This window comes from Typopeltis vanoorti, chromosome 17, assembly GCF_054136105.1.
Source record: "Typopeltis vanoorti isolate ZY-2024b chromosome 17, IOZ_Tvanoo_1.0, whole genome shotgun sequence".
NCBI lineage: Eukaryota > Metazoa > Arthropoda > Arachnida > Uropygi > Thelyphonidae > Typopeltis > Typopeltis vanoorti.
In genome coordinates this window covers 6,572,447-6,589,188 of record NC_143565.1, presented here as the reverse complement: position 1 = coordinate 6,589,188, position 16,742 = coordinate 6,572,447, and the positions used below count along the sequence as shown (strand labels likewise).

At 34.8% G+C, this 16,742-nt stretch overlaps 1 protein-coding gene across 1 annotated transcript in view; it reads right to left on the bottom strand.

Annotated features, from left to right (window-relative positions):
- LOC150097114 (putative ATP-dependent RNA helicase DDX5) overlaps positions 1-16,742 on the bottom strand; it is a 226,691-nt gene that overhangs the window by 148,029 nt on the left and 61,920 nt on the right. Inside the window, exon 6 of the mRNA XM_090407103.1 lies at positions 7,822-7,963. Coding sequence (XP_090263229.1) covers positions 7,822-7,963 — 142 coding nt within the window. The remainder of the gene's footprint in view (positions 1-7,821; positions 7,964-16,742) is intronic.

Below are 16,742 nucleotides of genomic sequence, written 5' to 3'. Positions count from 1 at the left end.
TGACGTAGTGCATATTTTACCTATTCTGACAATATTTTTGGTGTTTCTTTATATCAGTTAACTTTATTGGAGTGACATATTAGAGCTTACACTAATAAATAATTCTGGACATTTCTTTTCTGTTTGTTTTCCCGATATTGTGTTCATCTAGGACAGGTGATATTACTATTTGTTTCATCTTTAATTCCATTTCTATCTTTTTTAGGCTCCTTTGTTTTTCTGCTGCCTCTTTTAGTTTATTATTCTAAATTTGGTGTAATCTTATTCTCGGTAACTTGCTAATCATTATATATTCTAAATGAGTATGAACCTGAATCTTTTAACGCTCTTCTTTTACATAGCAGTTCAAGAGTTTCTTGGCTGAGATTCTCCTTGTGATTTGATTCTTATCTGCCTACATTTTGAATTGTTTTATCTGTTGGTTGAAGTTGGCTAAGTCTTTATTGTGTCTTCTTCTTCCAAGCTCCAATCAATCTGCTTTACTAATTTATAAAATCTTTCTATAATTTTCTGTTCAAATATTTCTATAAGAGAACCTAAATGCTTACTCCTTCAGTTACTTAAATACTGCACACATACATTAAGTTTAAACAAATTATATCACATTTGTCCAGCCACTCAAATTTAAATGAATTTTCAGATCTTTTTGGCTTTAATTTTGACAATGACATTTTGAGGGTTTAATGCACTAAAACTGCTAGTAATATTTCTCAGATTAATACTGGTCTTTTTTTTCATCTAGCTATAAACAGCAAAACTGTGAGAACTAAATTAATTCATTTAAATTTTAGTAGTTACAAACATCCATCACTATTTGCATGAGTTCAAGTGACTATACTGTAGATAGTAGACACTCTAAACAAGCATGCCCCTACAATTTGCTGATATAAGTGTTACTTCACCTACATGGCATAGGCTACAATAATATTGGACAAATTACTAAATAAAATCAGCACCAAGTATGACTTATAATTCATTTTTATAATACACTTATGCAAAGAGTTAGGCATGTACACTCCCTTTTATGAGTGTTCTGCAAATACACTTCAATATCACACACAGGGAACATTGGTCTCCAAGGAACAGTTTCAAAGTCATTCAATTTTGTTCCAATAACATTTACATATTTGAGTCAACAGTTCACCTCTTAAAGTCCATCTCTGCTTTTTTTTAAAACTTTTTTTTTATGTATCTTTCTTTTCACTAAGATATTCATTTTAATTCTGGTTAAAACTAAACAGTGATCATGTCCAATTTCAAATCCCCATTATATTTCATATCCTGAACTTATGTGTGGATATCACTATCAACAATAACTTATTTCTTTTGCATTTCCTCTCTCTCTCTCTCTCTGCATGTGTGGATTAGTGCACATAATTATATTGGATCATGGCATTACAAATGCCATGATCCAATATAATGGCATGACATGAACAGATTCTCATAGAAAGGCTTATACGTTGATTATACATGATTATTAATTAACTTAAGGAATTCACAACGTACACTAGAATATAAATTAAATAAACTTCAATATATATTTCCAATATTTCAGCAATGTCATGTTGCCATCTTCAAAGGAACTTAAAATAAAGACACGTGCACACACACTATGCACAGTAAATGATGAACGAAGTGAGGAAGTTAATGTTTCTCCTAAAAGTCTTAATGGTGCCCCCTAGCAGGATATGTAGGTATTCTTGGTTGTTGGGCTGAAGGTCTCCCAAATTTGGGGCAGTCTCATGCAACCATATTTGTTGAGGTTTGGAATGTTTCTTAGGGCTGAGGCTGATTCCATGAAAAGTCTTTCAAATTTGAACTTGCTATGGTGTATTATTGTGGCTTTCTTCCACCGTATTCTGTGGCATGTATCCAGAGCATGGTCAGCAAGACCAGAGTGGCTATACTGGTGAAAACGGATGTAGTCCTATAATTTATTGTTGAAATTTATGTTCTGAAATTCTGATATTCGCTGTCCTGCCTGTTTGGCCAAAGTAGGACAGCTACAAGGGACCTGGTATACACCAGGTAGGTCTAGGGGAAGAGGTTGGTCTTGAGTGGAGTGGATAAGGGATGCCAATTTTCTATATGATCTGTAACAAGAGGTCAAGATATGTTTTTTTAAGATTTTGGTAATTTTTTCCCGAGGTGCCTCGGATGTAGGGAATGGTGATAAATTTGGAGTAATCCTTGTTATGAAGGGGGGGGGGGCTGTGGTTTACTGGTTTCAATAGACACGAACAGATATCCAACAGGGTACTTACCATTATTATCTTTTGCCCTTTTTCTGAAATTTTTACATAACTTTTTGTACGTCTGATATTCATTTCCCAATCATCTAAGATTTCCAACAAGAAATAGCTTTTCCTTCATGTCAGCTGCCTTCTCTAATACTCAAAAAATTCCTGAAAGTCTTCCTCAGTCGAACCTTATGTAGGACCACAGCACCAACAAGATTGTCTGATTTCTAATTTTAACATTTTCCTACATCAATTACTTGAGATTCTGCAATCCAAGAAATTTATCTTTATGTTTAGCATTGATTACTACAACTATTATTACTTCCTTTTATTGATCACTATTGCCCAAATATAAACATAACAACTTATAGTTAATATTTAGCAGTATTTCACTTGTTTTATTTTATATTTTAGTAACACCGATTATGTCACCCTGAGACTTCTTAACTGTTCTGGGCATTTTTCTTTTCCAGCAACACCTTCAAAAAGTTTACTTTCAAGAAATAAAGAATATTTCATCATGTTATGTACCATCATTTTTATATATTCAAGTGAATTCCTACTAATGGGGACACATCGGACATTGGATCACAAGCATTGGTTATCACCAAATTCCTTTTGAGCTATTAATTTTTACCCTGTTATTTTTTAAACAAACAAATATACATGTATTTCACATACATACAATATTTTTTTTAGAAAATTGAATTTCATATTGAAAAGAATAACATGTAAGACAGTTTTATAGCGAATAAAAGTTGAGCAGCTCTCAGATGTGAACTGTAGACCAAAATACAGAAAGATTATTGAAGAAAAAATGAAAGAGTTTGAGAACAGGAACCAAACCCTGGAGATTCAGTAGCAAGCCTTGAAGGAAACCCTGATTGATTCATCCAGAGAGGCATGTGGTGAGGTTGTCTGCAAGGATAGAAAAATCAGAAATCCCTGGTGGACCTAGGAAGTTAAAGAGGCAGTGAGGGAAAAGAAGAAAGCATATCAAAAGTTCCTGTCAAATAAGTCAGCTTGTGCTCTTAGAGAATATAGAGACAAATGCAAGAATGCTAAACACTGTGTAAAACTAGCTAAACAAAAGTCATGGGAGGACTTTGGCAAGAATATAGAAAGTAAATATCAAGAAGGTGGCAAAATATTCTGAAGGTTGTTGAAGAAGCTTAGGAATGGAGGAAAGAGTGCTGTAAAAGGAGTTAGAGATGATAAAGGTGACATGAAAACAGGAGAAAAAGATATCCTTGAAGTATGGAGTAATTACTTTGAAAAACTGCTAAATGAAACAAGCAGTGATGACAGCACAGTGGTAAAAAACACTGACCAGGCATGCAGTCAGGAATACATATCCATACTTGAAGTAGAAAAAGCCATCAAAGGTTTGAAATGTGGAAAGGCAGCAGGAGTAGATGATATTTGACCAGAAATGCTGAAGTATGATGGTATAAGAGTCTTACAGTGGCTGCACTGCATAGTTCAGAAAGCCTGGACAGAGGGACGAATTCCCGATGATTGGAGTAGAGCTCTCATAGTACCCATATATAAAAAGGGAAATAAAACAGAATGTGAGTATTACAGAGGTATTTCCCTACTGAGTGTTCCTGGCAAGATCTATGCAAGTATACTTGAGAAACGGTTGAGAAGAATTGTGGAAGAAAAGCTTGGTGAAGAACAAGCTGGATTCAGGCCAAACAGAGGCTGTCAGGATCAGTTCTTCACTTTACGACAAATAGTTGAGAAAGCATAGGAATATAACAAAGATCTGGATTTAAGTTTTGTCGATTTGGAAAAGGCATATGACAAGATGCCAAGAGAGAAGCTATTCAATACGCTACAGTTATATGGTGTCAATGGGGCATTATTTCAAGCAATAGTTAGTCTTTATTTGAGTTGTAAGTCAGCAGTTAGAATTGAAGGAAGTACAGGAAGATGGTTTAATGTTAAATCTGGTGTGAGACATGGATGTACATTATCCCCTCTGTTATTCATTATCTATATGGATCACATTATGAAGTGGTATTAAACATGATATCAAAATTGGAGATGTTAATGTCAGCTCTTTGCTTTATGCAGATGATGTTATACTTCTAAATAAATCCGCTACAAGTCTGCAAGATTCTCTGACTAAATTGAATAGCTGTTGTAATAGATATGGTATGAAGGTCAGCAATAAAAAGACAAAGACAATGAAAATAGGCAGAATCATTGAAAATGTCAACTGTGTTGTGAATGGAGAACCTGTGGAACAAGTAAAACATTTCAGCTATTTAGGCACGATTTTTAATGAAGATGGTAAATTAAATATAGAAATAGACAACAGAATCAGCAAAGCTGGTACGGTAGGAAGTCAATTGAATAAATTCATATGGAATAAGAGAGAAATTAGCCAGAACACGAAATTAGCTGTATACAAGACAGTGTTCAAACCAGTTTTAACTTATGGATCTGAGAGCTGGGTCAGAAGTAAAACACTTGACCAAAGACTAGAGACCATAGATATGAGTCCTGAGAAAGGTTATAGGCATGAACAGAGGGCATCAATGGAAATATCATATTAAAAACGAAGATATTAGGAAAGAACTTGACATCGTCAGCATCCAGGAATGCATTAGCAGAGCTAATCTCAGGTGGTATGGTCACTTAAACAGAATGGGTGAGGAAAGATTAGCAAAACAAGTGTTCTCTGCCAGGTTAGCAGCAACACGACCCAAAGGAAGACCAAAAATACATGGATTGATACGGTACAAAGTGCCTTAGACGATAGAAATATAAGATCTGATAATGTTGGAGTCTTGACAAGCAACAGACTGATTTGGAGGAAAATTGTAGATAGGAAGTTAGTAATGACGTAATTTTTTTCATGTAGTACTATCACATCCTGTACACCCCTTGATGGTACATGGCAGGAATTTGATGATGGTGATTTTTTTTTTTTTTTTTTTTTTTTTTTTTACATACACACATATATGCCTAATGAACTTTACACTTAAATTAAAGAAGCCAAGAATTATATTCTTGTTTGATCCTTTATCCAAGTGTAAGCAAACAAAGTTTGAAAGTGAAATATCTTCATGACTAAGCTATACAGGAATTATGGAAAGGGCAACTACCCAGACTGGGTTGACCTTATTTGAGGTCTCATCAGTGGGAGCCAGATCCAGAAGAGATACTAAGGTTGAAGTAATGGAGAAGTCAAATATGTCCCATATGTGTGTGTGTGTGTGTGTGTGTTAAGGCTTAAGTGCCTGGAAGACATCATGCTGAAGGTTTAATAGAATTAAAAATGTTTCCAATCACACAAAAACACAAGTAAAAAATTAAAAAACTTACTTTAAAAAAGTATCTTCCCGGCTGATGGACATTACAAAAAAACTCAAACCCCTGGGTTCTCATCCTCCCCCCTCCAATTTATGATTTAGCTAAAGCCCACAACCCTAATTCCCTCCCCAAGACCTATAGTAGATGCCATTGATTCACCATGCTACAAACTGTCAAAGCAGCTGGCTAACTCTCATACCCCCCCCTCTCCTCATTTTACTTACCACATCCTATATAAAAAACTCTACTCATTTTAAAACCTTGATTGAAAATCTAACTTTAACTAATAAAGATATATTGGTAAGCTTTGACATCACCTCACTGTTTACCAATATTCCCTTAAATGACACCTTAATACTCTTAAAAAATGTTTTTCATTCTGATATCTTAGATCTCTTTTCCTTTGCCATCAATTCTGGTTATTTTTCTTGTTAAAACAAAATTTACAAACAGATAGAGGAAACTGCTATTGGTTCCCTCTCACCAGGAAAATTTTGAAAAATGAGTCACAGATTCAGCTTCTCTCAAACCTTGTATCTGACTAAGATATATAGATGATGTGTTCTCTATTTGACCTCATAGCCCAGATGCATTAGACTCCTTCCTAAGTCACCTCAATAGTTTACATCCAAGAAGCCAGTTTACGATGGATAAGGAAAATAACAATAGTTAATCCTTCCTAGACACCTTAGTAACACACCTTCCTAATGGTAACCTTTCCTTCACTGTATATAGAAAACTCACTCACACAGGCAGATACATTCACAAACTTTTCCACCATCACCCCCTCTCAACAATATTACACTATTAAAATTCTAACCAAAAGAGCCCATAATCTTTGTTCCAGTGGAACCTCTCTTTCAACCAAACTCAACCACATACACAACACCTTCCTTTCCAATGGCTACAGTGATTACAGAATTAAAAAATAATCTGTTATATAATAATTAAACAATAATCCGTTTCAGAAGGATTTCAGAAATGCCATCACCATTCCCTACATCCATAGCACATCAGAAAAAAATAGGCAGGTCTTTAAAAAAGTACAACCTCTATCCAGCTTTGAAGCCCCACCAGAAACTTGCTACCCTTATCCATTCTACCAAAGATTAGCTTCCTCCTCTCTCAGTGCCTGGAGTATATAAAACACCCTGTTCCTGCAAGCTGGCTTACTTTGGACTGACAGGTAAATCAGTGACCATCCATTTAGAAGAACACAAATAATACATCTGCAATCATGATTATGGTCAATCTGGCCTTGCAGACCATGTATTGGATACAACCCACAGGATCTCCTGGAAGAAAATCACTACATTCCACCATAGTAAATTCAAAAAGAAAAAACTGTTTTTAGAATCTGCAGAAGCACTCAGAAATCAAACAAATTTAAATAAATATGGATGCATAAAACTTCCCAAAATTTGGGAAACAATAATTGTCAGATGTCCCACTTTACATCCTAGGCCACCTATAAATGCCCACAGAGGGTAAGCCACATAGTCAGACTTTAGAGTTCACCCATGCGTTTTATTTAGTATTGTGTTGTCTGTGTGTTACAAGAATTATATGTTATTGCTGAATTAAAAACTTTAAAGTTTTTAATCCTTTCCTAGTGCTGTAAATATTCCATTAAATCGCCAACATGATTTCTCATATATATGTAATGAAAAGGTGCTTTGCATTATGGGGATATACTAAGAAATGTGAAGTCATTAGCCTCCATATACAAGATGCCCAGTCATGAAGATACTCCATGCACAAACTTTGTTTGCTTGCACTTGGATAAAATATTAAACAAGAATATAATTTCTTAGCATCTTTAATTTAATTTATAACCAAGTGAAAAAAACTTTCAAGAACCTTATTCTATTGGCTGTGCTAAAATGTTTTCTTGGCTTACCGATATCTCACTGTTAGGATGTAAGCTGCAGAAAGAAGATTAGAGTCATTACAAGATGTTATGTATAAAAATGGCATTTCTGTATTTTTTCCCCCTCAATTTTCATGCAGAATTAAAGATTATGTTATTGCTTATAAGCCTACTTACAACCAACTACTGGATAAAGACCTTTACAAATTTTTTTCCACTACTCACAATCCTTTATTCCCTGTATGTTTGCAATCTAGCCTCTTTTTTTCCTCTCTCTCTTTCCCCCCCTCTCTCTCTGTGGATGTGTTCGTGTGTTAGAATCAAAACTGCAGCAAAAGTTTCATGATAATGATGGAGAAGGGAGAGGGAAAAAAGTAAACTGCTTACCTCTTTCCAAATCACGAATTTGGGGACCTTTGGGAGCTCCACCAAAAACACATGTATTTCGTACAAATGAATTGCGCCCGAAATCATCTGTAACTTGCTGAATTTGCTGTGCAAGTTCACGTGTTGGAGCAAGCACAAGTACCTGCAATATATACGCATGTATAAATATTTAAAAAAAATATTCTGGACTTCAAACAAGCAGCAATACATGTAAGAACTTTTATTAAAAAGGACATGTAACTTTAAGTTTTTAATTCAGGGATAACAAATAACTCTTGTAACACACACACAGACAACACAATTTTCTTGGATGGTAACTTCTTCTCAATCACGTTCTATCGTCTTACCATTCTCTCTCTTTAGTATTTAACTAGTTGTAGGCTGATATATCTTTCGAATATGAAGAAAATTTATGTTATACTGTGCCACTCCATATTCTGAATTGCAAGAGCAACTTAGATAAATCAACCTTCAACTGTACTAGGTTATCACTGATGGTAAAACACGACAAAATTTCATGCCAGCTGGGGCATCGCCCGGTTAAACAAGGCCCCCGTTGTCTTCGCCAGAGAACCAGGGTGAACAGCGAAAGGTCAGCTACTGGAACAAATCTGAAAACAAACCTCAACTCAACATCACCAAAGTTAAAGATCGGTACTATCAACGTAAGAAGCCTCAATGGCAAAGAAATTGAGCTAACTGAGGAATTAGATAAGTATCAGATCGACATAAGAGGGGTGACTGAAATAAAAAAGACCAAAACTGTTGAGATCTTTCTGAGCAATAAATACAAAATGTTATATTCAGGCAATGACAATCAAGGAAAAGAAGGAGTGGCCATAGTATTCAACACAAAATACAAGGCTAATCTTCTTGAATGGCAGTCAGTCTCAAGTAGAGTAATGTGGGCAAATATGAGAATGGGAAACTGGACAATGAGACTTATTTGTGCCTATGGTCCCACAGAAGGTTCTACTAGGGTAGAAGTGGAGGAATTTTTTGAGGCTTTAGAAAAAGCAACTGACACAATGAAAAAGGAAAAGTTGGTCCTTGTTGGGGATCTAAATAGTAGAGTAGGAAATGATTGTGAGACATACAAAAATATTTTCGGAAAATTTGGAGAAAAGAGCAAAGCTAATAATAATGGCAAATATCTGTTGGATTTCTGCTCAGGACATGGACTGGTTATTACTAACACCATGTTCCAACATAAAAATGTGCACTAATTCACATGGAGAGAAGAGGATAGGAATAAGAAAGTCTCATTGACTATGTTATTGTTGATAGTGATGTTTTCTCCCTGGTGAAGGACACCAGAGTGTACAGAGGATTTGAAATTGGAAGCGATCACTATTTAGTCTTGAGCAGGATAAAATTGAATTTCATATTGAAAAGAATAACACGTAAGAAAGTTTTAAAGAGAATAAAAGTTGAACAGCTCTCAGATGTGAACTGTAGACTAAAATACGCAAAGATTATTGAAAGGAAAAATGAAAGAGTTTGAGAACAGGAATCAAACTTCGGAGATTCAGTGGCAAACTCTGAAGAAAACATTGATTGATTCTAGCAGAGAGGCATGTGGTGAGGTTGTCTGCAAGGATAGAAAAATTAGAACTCCCTGGTGGACACAGGAAGTTAAAGAGGCAGTAAAGGAAAAGAAGAAAGCATATCAAAAGTTCCTGGCAAATAAGTCAGCTTGTGCTCTTAGATAATACAGAGACAAATGCAAGAATGCTAAACACTGTGTAAAACTAGCTAAACAAAATTCATGGGAAGACTTTGGCAAGAATACAGGAAATAAATATCAAGACGGTGGCAAAATATTCTGGAGGTTGTTGAAGAAGCTTAGGAATGGAGGAAAGAGTGCTGTAAAAGGAGTTAGAGATGATAAAGGTGACATGAAAACAGGAGAAAAAGATATCCTTGAAGTATGGAGTAATTACTTTGAAAAACTGCTAAATGAAACAAGCAGTGATGACAGCACAGTGGTAAAAAGCACTGACCAGGCATGCAGTCAGGAATACATATCCATACTTGAAGTAGAAAAGCCATCAAAGGCTTGAAATGTGGAAAGGCAGGAGTAGATGATATTCGACCAGAAATGCTGAAGTATGGTGGTATAAAAGTCTTACAGTGGCTGCACTGCATAGTTCAGAAAGCCTGGACAGAGGAACGAATTCCCAATGATTGGAGTAGAGCTCTCATAGTACCCATATATAAAAAGGGAAATAAAACAGAATGTGAGTATTACAGAGGTATTTCCCTACTGAGTGTTCCTGGCAAGATCTATGCAAGTATGTTTGAGAAACGGTTGAGAAGAATTGTGGAAGAAAAGCTGGATTCAGGCCAAATAGAGGCTGTCATGATCAGATCTTCACTTTATGACAAATAGTCGAGAAAGCATGGGAATATAACAGAGATCTGTATTTAAGTTTTGCCGATTTGGAAAAGGCATATGACAAGGTGCCAAGAGAGAAGCTATTCAATACGCTGCAGTTATATGGTGTCAATGGGGCATTATATCAAGCGATACTTTGTCTTTATTTGAGTTGTAAGTCAGCAGTTAGAATTGAAGAAAGTACAGGAAGATGGTTTAATGTTAAATCTGGTGAGACATGGATGTACATTATCCCCTCTGTTATTCATTATCTATATGGATCACATTATGAAGTGGTATTAAACATGATATCAAAATTGGAGATGTTAATGTCAGCTCTTTGCTTTATGCAGATGATGTTATACTTCTAAATAAATCCGCTACAAGTCTGCAAGATTCTCTGACTAAATTGAATAGCTGTTGTAATAGATATGGTATGAAGGTCAGCAATAAAAAGACAAAGACAATGAAAATAGGCAGAATCATTGAAAATGTCAACTGTGTTGTGAATGGAGAACCTGTGGAACAAGTAAAACATTTCAGCTATTTAGGCACGATTTTTAATGAAGATGGTAAATTAAATATAGAAATAGACAACAGAATCAACAAAGCTGATATAGTAGGAAGTCAAATGAATAAATTCATATGGAATAAGAGAGAAATTAGTTGGAACACGAAAATAGCTGTATACAAGACAGTGTTCAAACCAATTTTAACTAATGTATCTGAGATCTTTGTCAGAAGTAAAACACTTGACCAAAGACTAGAGACTGCAGATATGAGAGTCCTGAGAAAGATTAGAGGTATGAACAGATGGCATCAATATCATATTAAAAACGAGGATATTAGGTAGGAACTTGACATTGTCAGCATCCAGGAATGCGTTAGCAGAGCTAATCTCATGTGGTATGGTCACTTAAATAGAATGGGAGAGAAAAGATTAGCAAAACAAGTGTTCTCTGCCATGTTGGCAGGAAAAGGACCCAGAGGAAGACCAAGATATAGATGAATTGATACGGTACAAAGTGCCTTAGACGATAGAATTGTAAGATCTGATAATGTTGGAGACTTGACAAGTAACAGACTGATTTGGAGGAAAATTGTAGATAGGAAGTTAGTAATGATGTAATTTTTTCATGTAGTACTATCATATCCTGTACACCCCTTGACGGTACATGTCAGGAATTTGATGATGATGATGATGATTTTAGGCCGAGGTTTTTATTACGTAGGGTTCCTGCTGAGATTCATATTATTTTAATGAGTGGTGCAATGAAACAATCATGCAAATACAAGATTCAATTCAAACAAAATTATTTAATGCAGTGTCACATAATTTACATCATAACATTCCATCAGGGACATTACAATTAAACGAATACAAAACTCTCGTTAAGATTCTAGCATACCACTCAGCTGAGATCAAACTTTATAATTAAAGATTATATTTAACAGATCTTATCCTTCTTGTTACAAAGGACTTCTATCATAACTTTACTCTGATCAAGGTTATATTTCAAAACATTTAAATATCAAATCAGTTCAAGATATTCAGAATGAATACAACTCGTGAACCATCAGACACTCATTTGTACTTCTCTAAGCTCAGTCAATTTTAGTTATTGTAAGTTTGAAATTCCTAAATTACAACAAATAGGCTTCTCAGTATTCTCGTTCAGTCAACGAACACCTAATTCAATAATATAGCATTTATCACTTGAAGAGGGAAAAGTCTTAGCACATCACACATTAAATCTTGATCCGCTGAATACAGCAACTAGGAACAATATACTATCGACGGAATTAATTTTCATTACTTCTCACTAAGTATAGCAAAGGTAATCTTACCAGGATATAGCTTCATCACATCACAGGGAGATCGAACAACATTTTTAAAGTCCTTGCTGACTTTTACTTTAATAACATAGATTTAAAAGAATCTTCCACTTCCACAACTGATTTATAGACTCGAGAGAATATAAATTTTATGCACTTGGTTTAAACTATCCTATTTCCTGCACTATTCCACTGCTAGGCATTAGGAAGTTTTGGTATAACTCCAACTCAGAAAAAGGTAAGTTAAAATACCAAGTGATTCCCGGTCCTTTAAATTCCATTTTCGGCATGTCAAAATTCTCTTCCAGTCTCCAGCTATCATTCTCTATACTTCCCTACTCGATTCTGTTTTACTTTCGTTTTCGTATCTACTCCTTCCTTTTTCACGCCAAAAACTGGTTCTCACCAGTTTAGCTCTCATCAAACTTGCTTTTCCTTTCATATATAGCAGTTCACGTTCCAGCACGTGCTAGAAGAAATTTGCATGTTCTCTCACAACAACCAATCAAATGATAGCACAAAGAATCTTCTGGATATATTAAAATTACATATATTACAGTTTCTTATATTATATTAAAGGAATCAAATTCACAATTCAACATTTCTTCTGAATCAAGAGATAAATGGAAATTGTTAATATATCATTCAGAGTCCAACATAATCTACCATTCCCTGAGCAACATTTGTTTTTTTTTTAAACTAATAGTCTCATGCTCATAATTTGCTATTTAAGTAATTTCTTCAAGTTATGTTAATCGATATTTATTTATTTATATATGTTTGGGATAAATTACAATTATGAAAAGCTGTGTATTAAAATATCATTAATTTTGTGAATTTAATTCCTTTAATAAAATGTTAGAAACTGTAATATACGTAATTTTGATATATCCAGAAGATTCTTTGTGGTATCACTTGATTGGTTGCTATGAGAAATTATGTTATTTTTAGTTAGCATGTGTTTACTCTACTATATGCACAAGGTGAAGTTAATGTGAGCTAAACCAGTGAGAACCAGTTTTTGGTGGGGGAAAAAGGAAGCAGTAGATATGAAAACGTAAGTAAAAACAGTATCGAGTAGGGAAGTATAGAGAACGGTAGTTGGAGACTCAAAGGGAATTTTGATGTGCCGAAAACGGTTTTTAAAGGACTGGGAATCACTTGGTATTTTAACTTACCTTTTTCTGAGTTGGATTTTTACCAAAACTTCCCAATGCCTAGCAGTGAAATAGTGCAAGAAATAGGTTAATACGTATGAGAAAATGAAGAAATAAGTAGATAACTTATACCAAGTGCATAAAGATTATACTCTCCCGAGTCTATAAATCAGTCGTGGAAGTGGAAGATTCTTTTAAGTTTGTGCTACTACATAGTAAAAGTCAGTAAGGACTTAAAAATTGTTGTTCGATCTACTTATGATGTCTTGAAGCTATATCCTGGTAAGATTACCTTTACTATACTTAGCAAGAAGTAACGAAAATTAATTCCTCCGAAAGTAAATCGTTCCTAGTTGCAGTATTCAGCGAGTCAAGATTTAATATGTGCTGTGCTAAGACTTTTCCCTCTTCAAATGATAAATGCTATGTTATTGATTAAGTGTTCATTAACTGAATGAGAATACTGTGAAGCCTATTCGTTGTGATTTAGGAATCTCAAATTTACATGAACTAAAATTGATTAACTGAGCCTAGAGAATTACAGGTTGAATGTCTGAATGCTCATGAGTTGTATTCTTCTGAATATATTGAACTGATTTGATCTTTAAAATTCGTTTGAAATGTAACCATAATCAGAGTAGAGTTATGATATAAGCTCTTGGTAATAAGAAGGATAAGATCTGTATAATATAATCTTTAATTATAAAGTTTAAGCTCAGCTGAGTAGTATACTAATGACTTAATGACAGCTCTATATTTGTTCGATCATAATGTCCCTGTTGGAATATTGTGTTATGATGTAATTTATGTGTCACTGCATTAAATAATTTTGTTTGAATTTGCCTGATTTTTTCATTGCACCGCTCATTAAAATAATTCGAATCTCAGCAGGAACCCTATGTAATAAAAATAAGAACCTCGGCCTAAATTCAGCTTTATAACCTGATACAGTTGAAGGTTGATTTATCTAAGTTGCTTTTGCAATTTCTGAATATGGAGTGGCGAAGTATAATATAAATATTTTTCACATTCGATTGATATATCAGCCCTCAAAAAATTGAATTTATGACAAGAGATAATAATAATAAGATAAAACGTAATTGAGAAGAGTTATGATCTAACAACGTGTTGGAACAAGCACAAGTACCTGCAATATATACACATGTATAAATATTTTTAAAAAAGTATTCTGGACTTCAGACAAGCAGCAATACATGTAAGAACTTTTATTAAAAAGAACATGTGGAACTATAAATTAAATTATGATAAATGGCAAAAGGCAGCAACTTGCAGGTAATTGCATGGGATGTGGTTAGCATATGAAGGATGCTATGGCTGACTGCATTCCCACAGAGTGGTGAAAGCCAATTGTAAGTGTGTGAAATAAATGAATAAAACACAAAACAAGAGCTAAATAAAAAAAAAAATGTTATGGAAGCTACATCATGTGAAACATGATAAGCAGTCATATGAGCCATGCAAAGAACAGGCCAAAGCAAGTGACAAACCAGGAAGGTAAAGTCAGAGTTTGAAAAGAAGTTAGCTGAATATGAATTCTTAATTCTTTTGCTATGTGGTAACTAGAAAGAAAAATTATCATGGCAGGATAACCTTGATAACTACATATCGCAAGAAGGTGTCAAATAGCTGACTTATTGAGTAGTAACTTTTGGTAGGGTCTGAGAGACCAATTAGTTCACTGAGCTGAGATGGATCCACATGAAAAGAGATAAAAGAGATGGAGGTGTTAAAAATGCTGCAAGAGCTTGATGCCATACAGTAGTAGGTTCGAGTGGGGACAGCACACATGATGGAGGTATTAGAGAAGTTAATGAGAAATTCTGATCATGACTTGAATACTGTATGTAGAATTGACTAGAAAGTACCTGTTCATTACATCACATCAAAATATGGTACGAGCACAAATTTAAAGCAACCTAGGAAATTCTAGTCAACCATCCTAATCTTTACAATAATGAAGGTCTAAAAATCCAAGAATATGGATGGTACAATATTCTACCCACATATCCTTTTGCTCTAAGAGTTCATTATAAGTCATAATTAGGACTGTAGCAATCTAGGATCTTAGCTTTTTACTGGCCTGACCTCTAGTGGGAAAAAAAATCTATATCAGAGTTATTTTATTTATAACATTGTCAGAGAATACAAATTCATATTAATACTTTTAATACAACAATAGTGGTGGCCTAATCAATAGTTTAACATGTTAAATTTAATGACTGGTTAATCATTGTTACTTTGGCATGCCATTTGAAATGTAATATAGCTTGTCTTTGCACATATAGAAAAACTAATAACTGGTATGAGACCTAACACAGAGTCAGGGAAAATGAATTATAAAAGGCAAGAATGCAAGTGTAAGAGCAACAATGTTAAATAACTGTGTTAATGACAGGAAAGAGCTTTATCATGGAAATGTTGACAAAGAGAGAAAATGATTTCAACTTTGTGTTCATCCGGGTTCAGACCCATCACGTGTGCAAAGATGTCTACATGTATCAGGCACTAGAGAAGAGTAGAGATCTGCAAGTTGTCCAACTGTTTCATGCAGATTGCAGACAAGAGTATACAAAAGAACATGCAGGTAGATTATTATGTCTGTACACAAATGCTAGGCATGTCAGAAACAAAGGGGTAGAGTTTGTTGCCTTAGTCAATATGTTGGAACCTCAGATTGTAGGCATTAGTTAGACCTGGATATCAGAATCAGACATACTAACTGGTATCAAGTATAAAGGGTACACTATTTTTCAGAAGGATAGAGAGGATAGAAGGGGGGGGCGTGCTGCTAATGATAGCGGATAACTTGAATCCAGTTAGAGTTGAGACCCATGACTGTAATACTACTACTAACAGTATTTCATGTGGCAGTGAGTTGAAGGCATCTGGTGTGAGGTGGAATCTAACAAGATCAATTACATAGTGGGCTGTTGTTACAGACCTGGTAGATCGATTTCTAGTGATGAAGAAATGTATCACCAAATAGACAAGATGAGCACAAAAAGAGTAATCATAATGAGGGACTTTAATTATCCAAATACTGATTGGGTAGCAGTAGAAGCTCGTGAGAAGAACAAAAATGCATTTACTGAGTGTTGCAGGACAACCTCCTCAAGCAGTATGTGACAGAAAGAACTCGAGGTGAAAGAGTGTTAGATTTGATTATAATGTCAGACAGCGTTTCAGTTAAAGATGTAACTATTCTACCTCCAGTTGGTGACAGTGATCATGCGGTAGTACTCACTTCGGAAGTGACTAAGTGTATGAATGTTCCATTCAGAAAAGGTTACATGCTGAACTACAAAGCAGGAAATTATGACAAACGGAGGAGTATACTAAGTTCAGTGGAATGGGATCAGTTGATAGATGGGAAGAATATCGACAGTGCATGGGAAACATTTAAACAACAGTTAAATGATGCAATATCAGAGTCTGAGAGTTTAATAAATAAAAAAGGTAGGAGTCATATGGATATGTAATCTTATTAAGCAAGAGATTCGTAAGAAAAGGATGATATGGAAGGAATACCG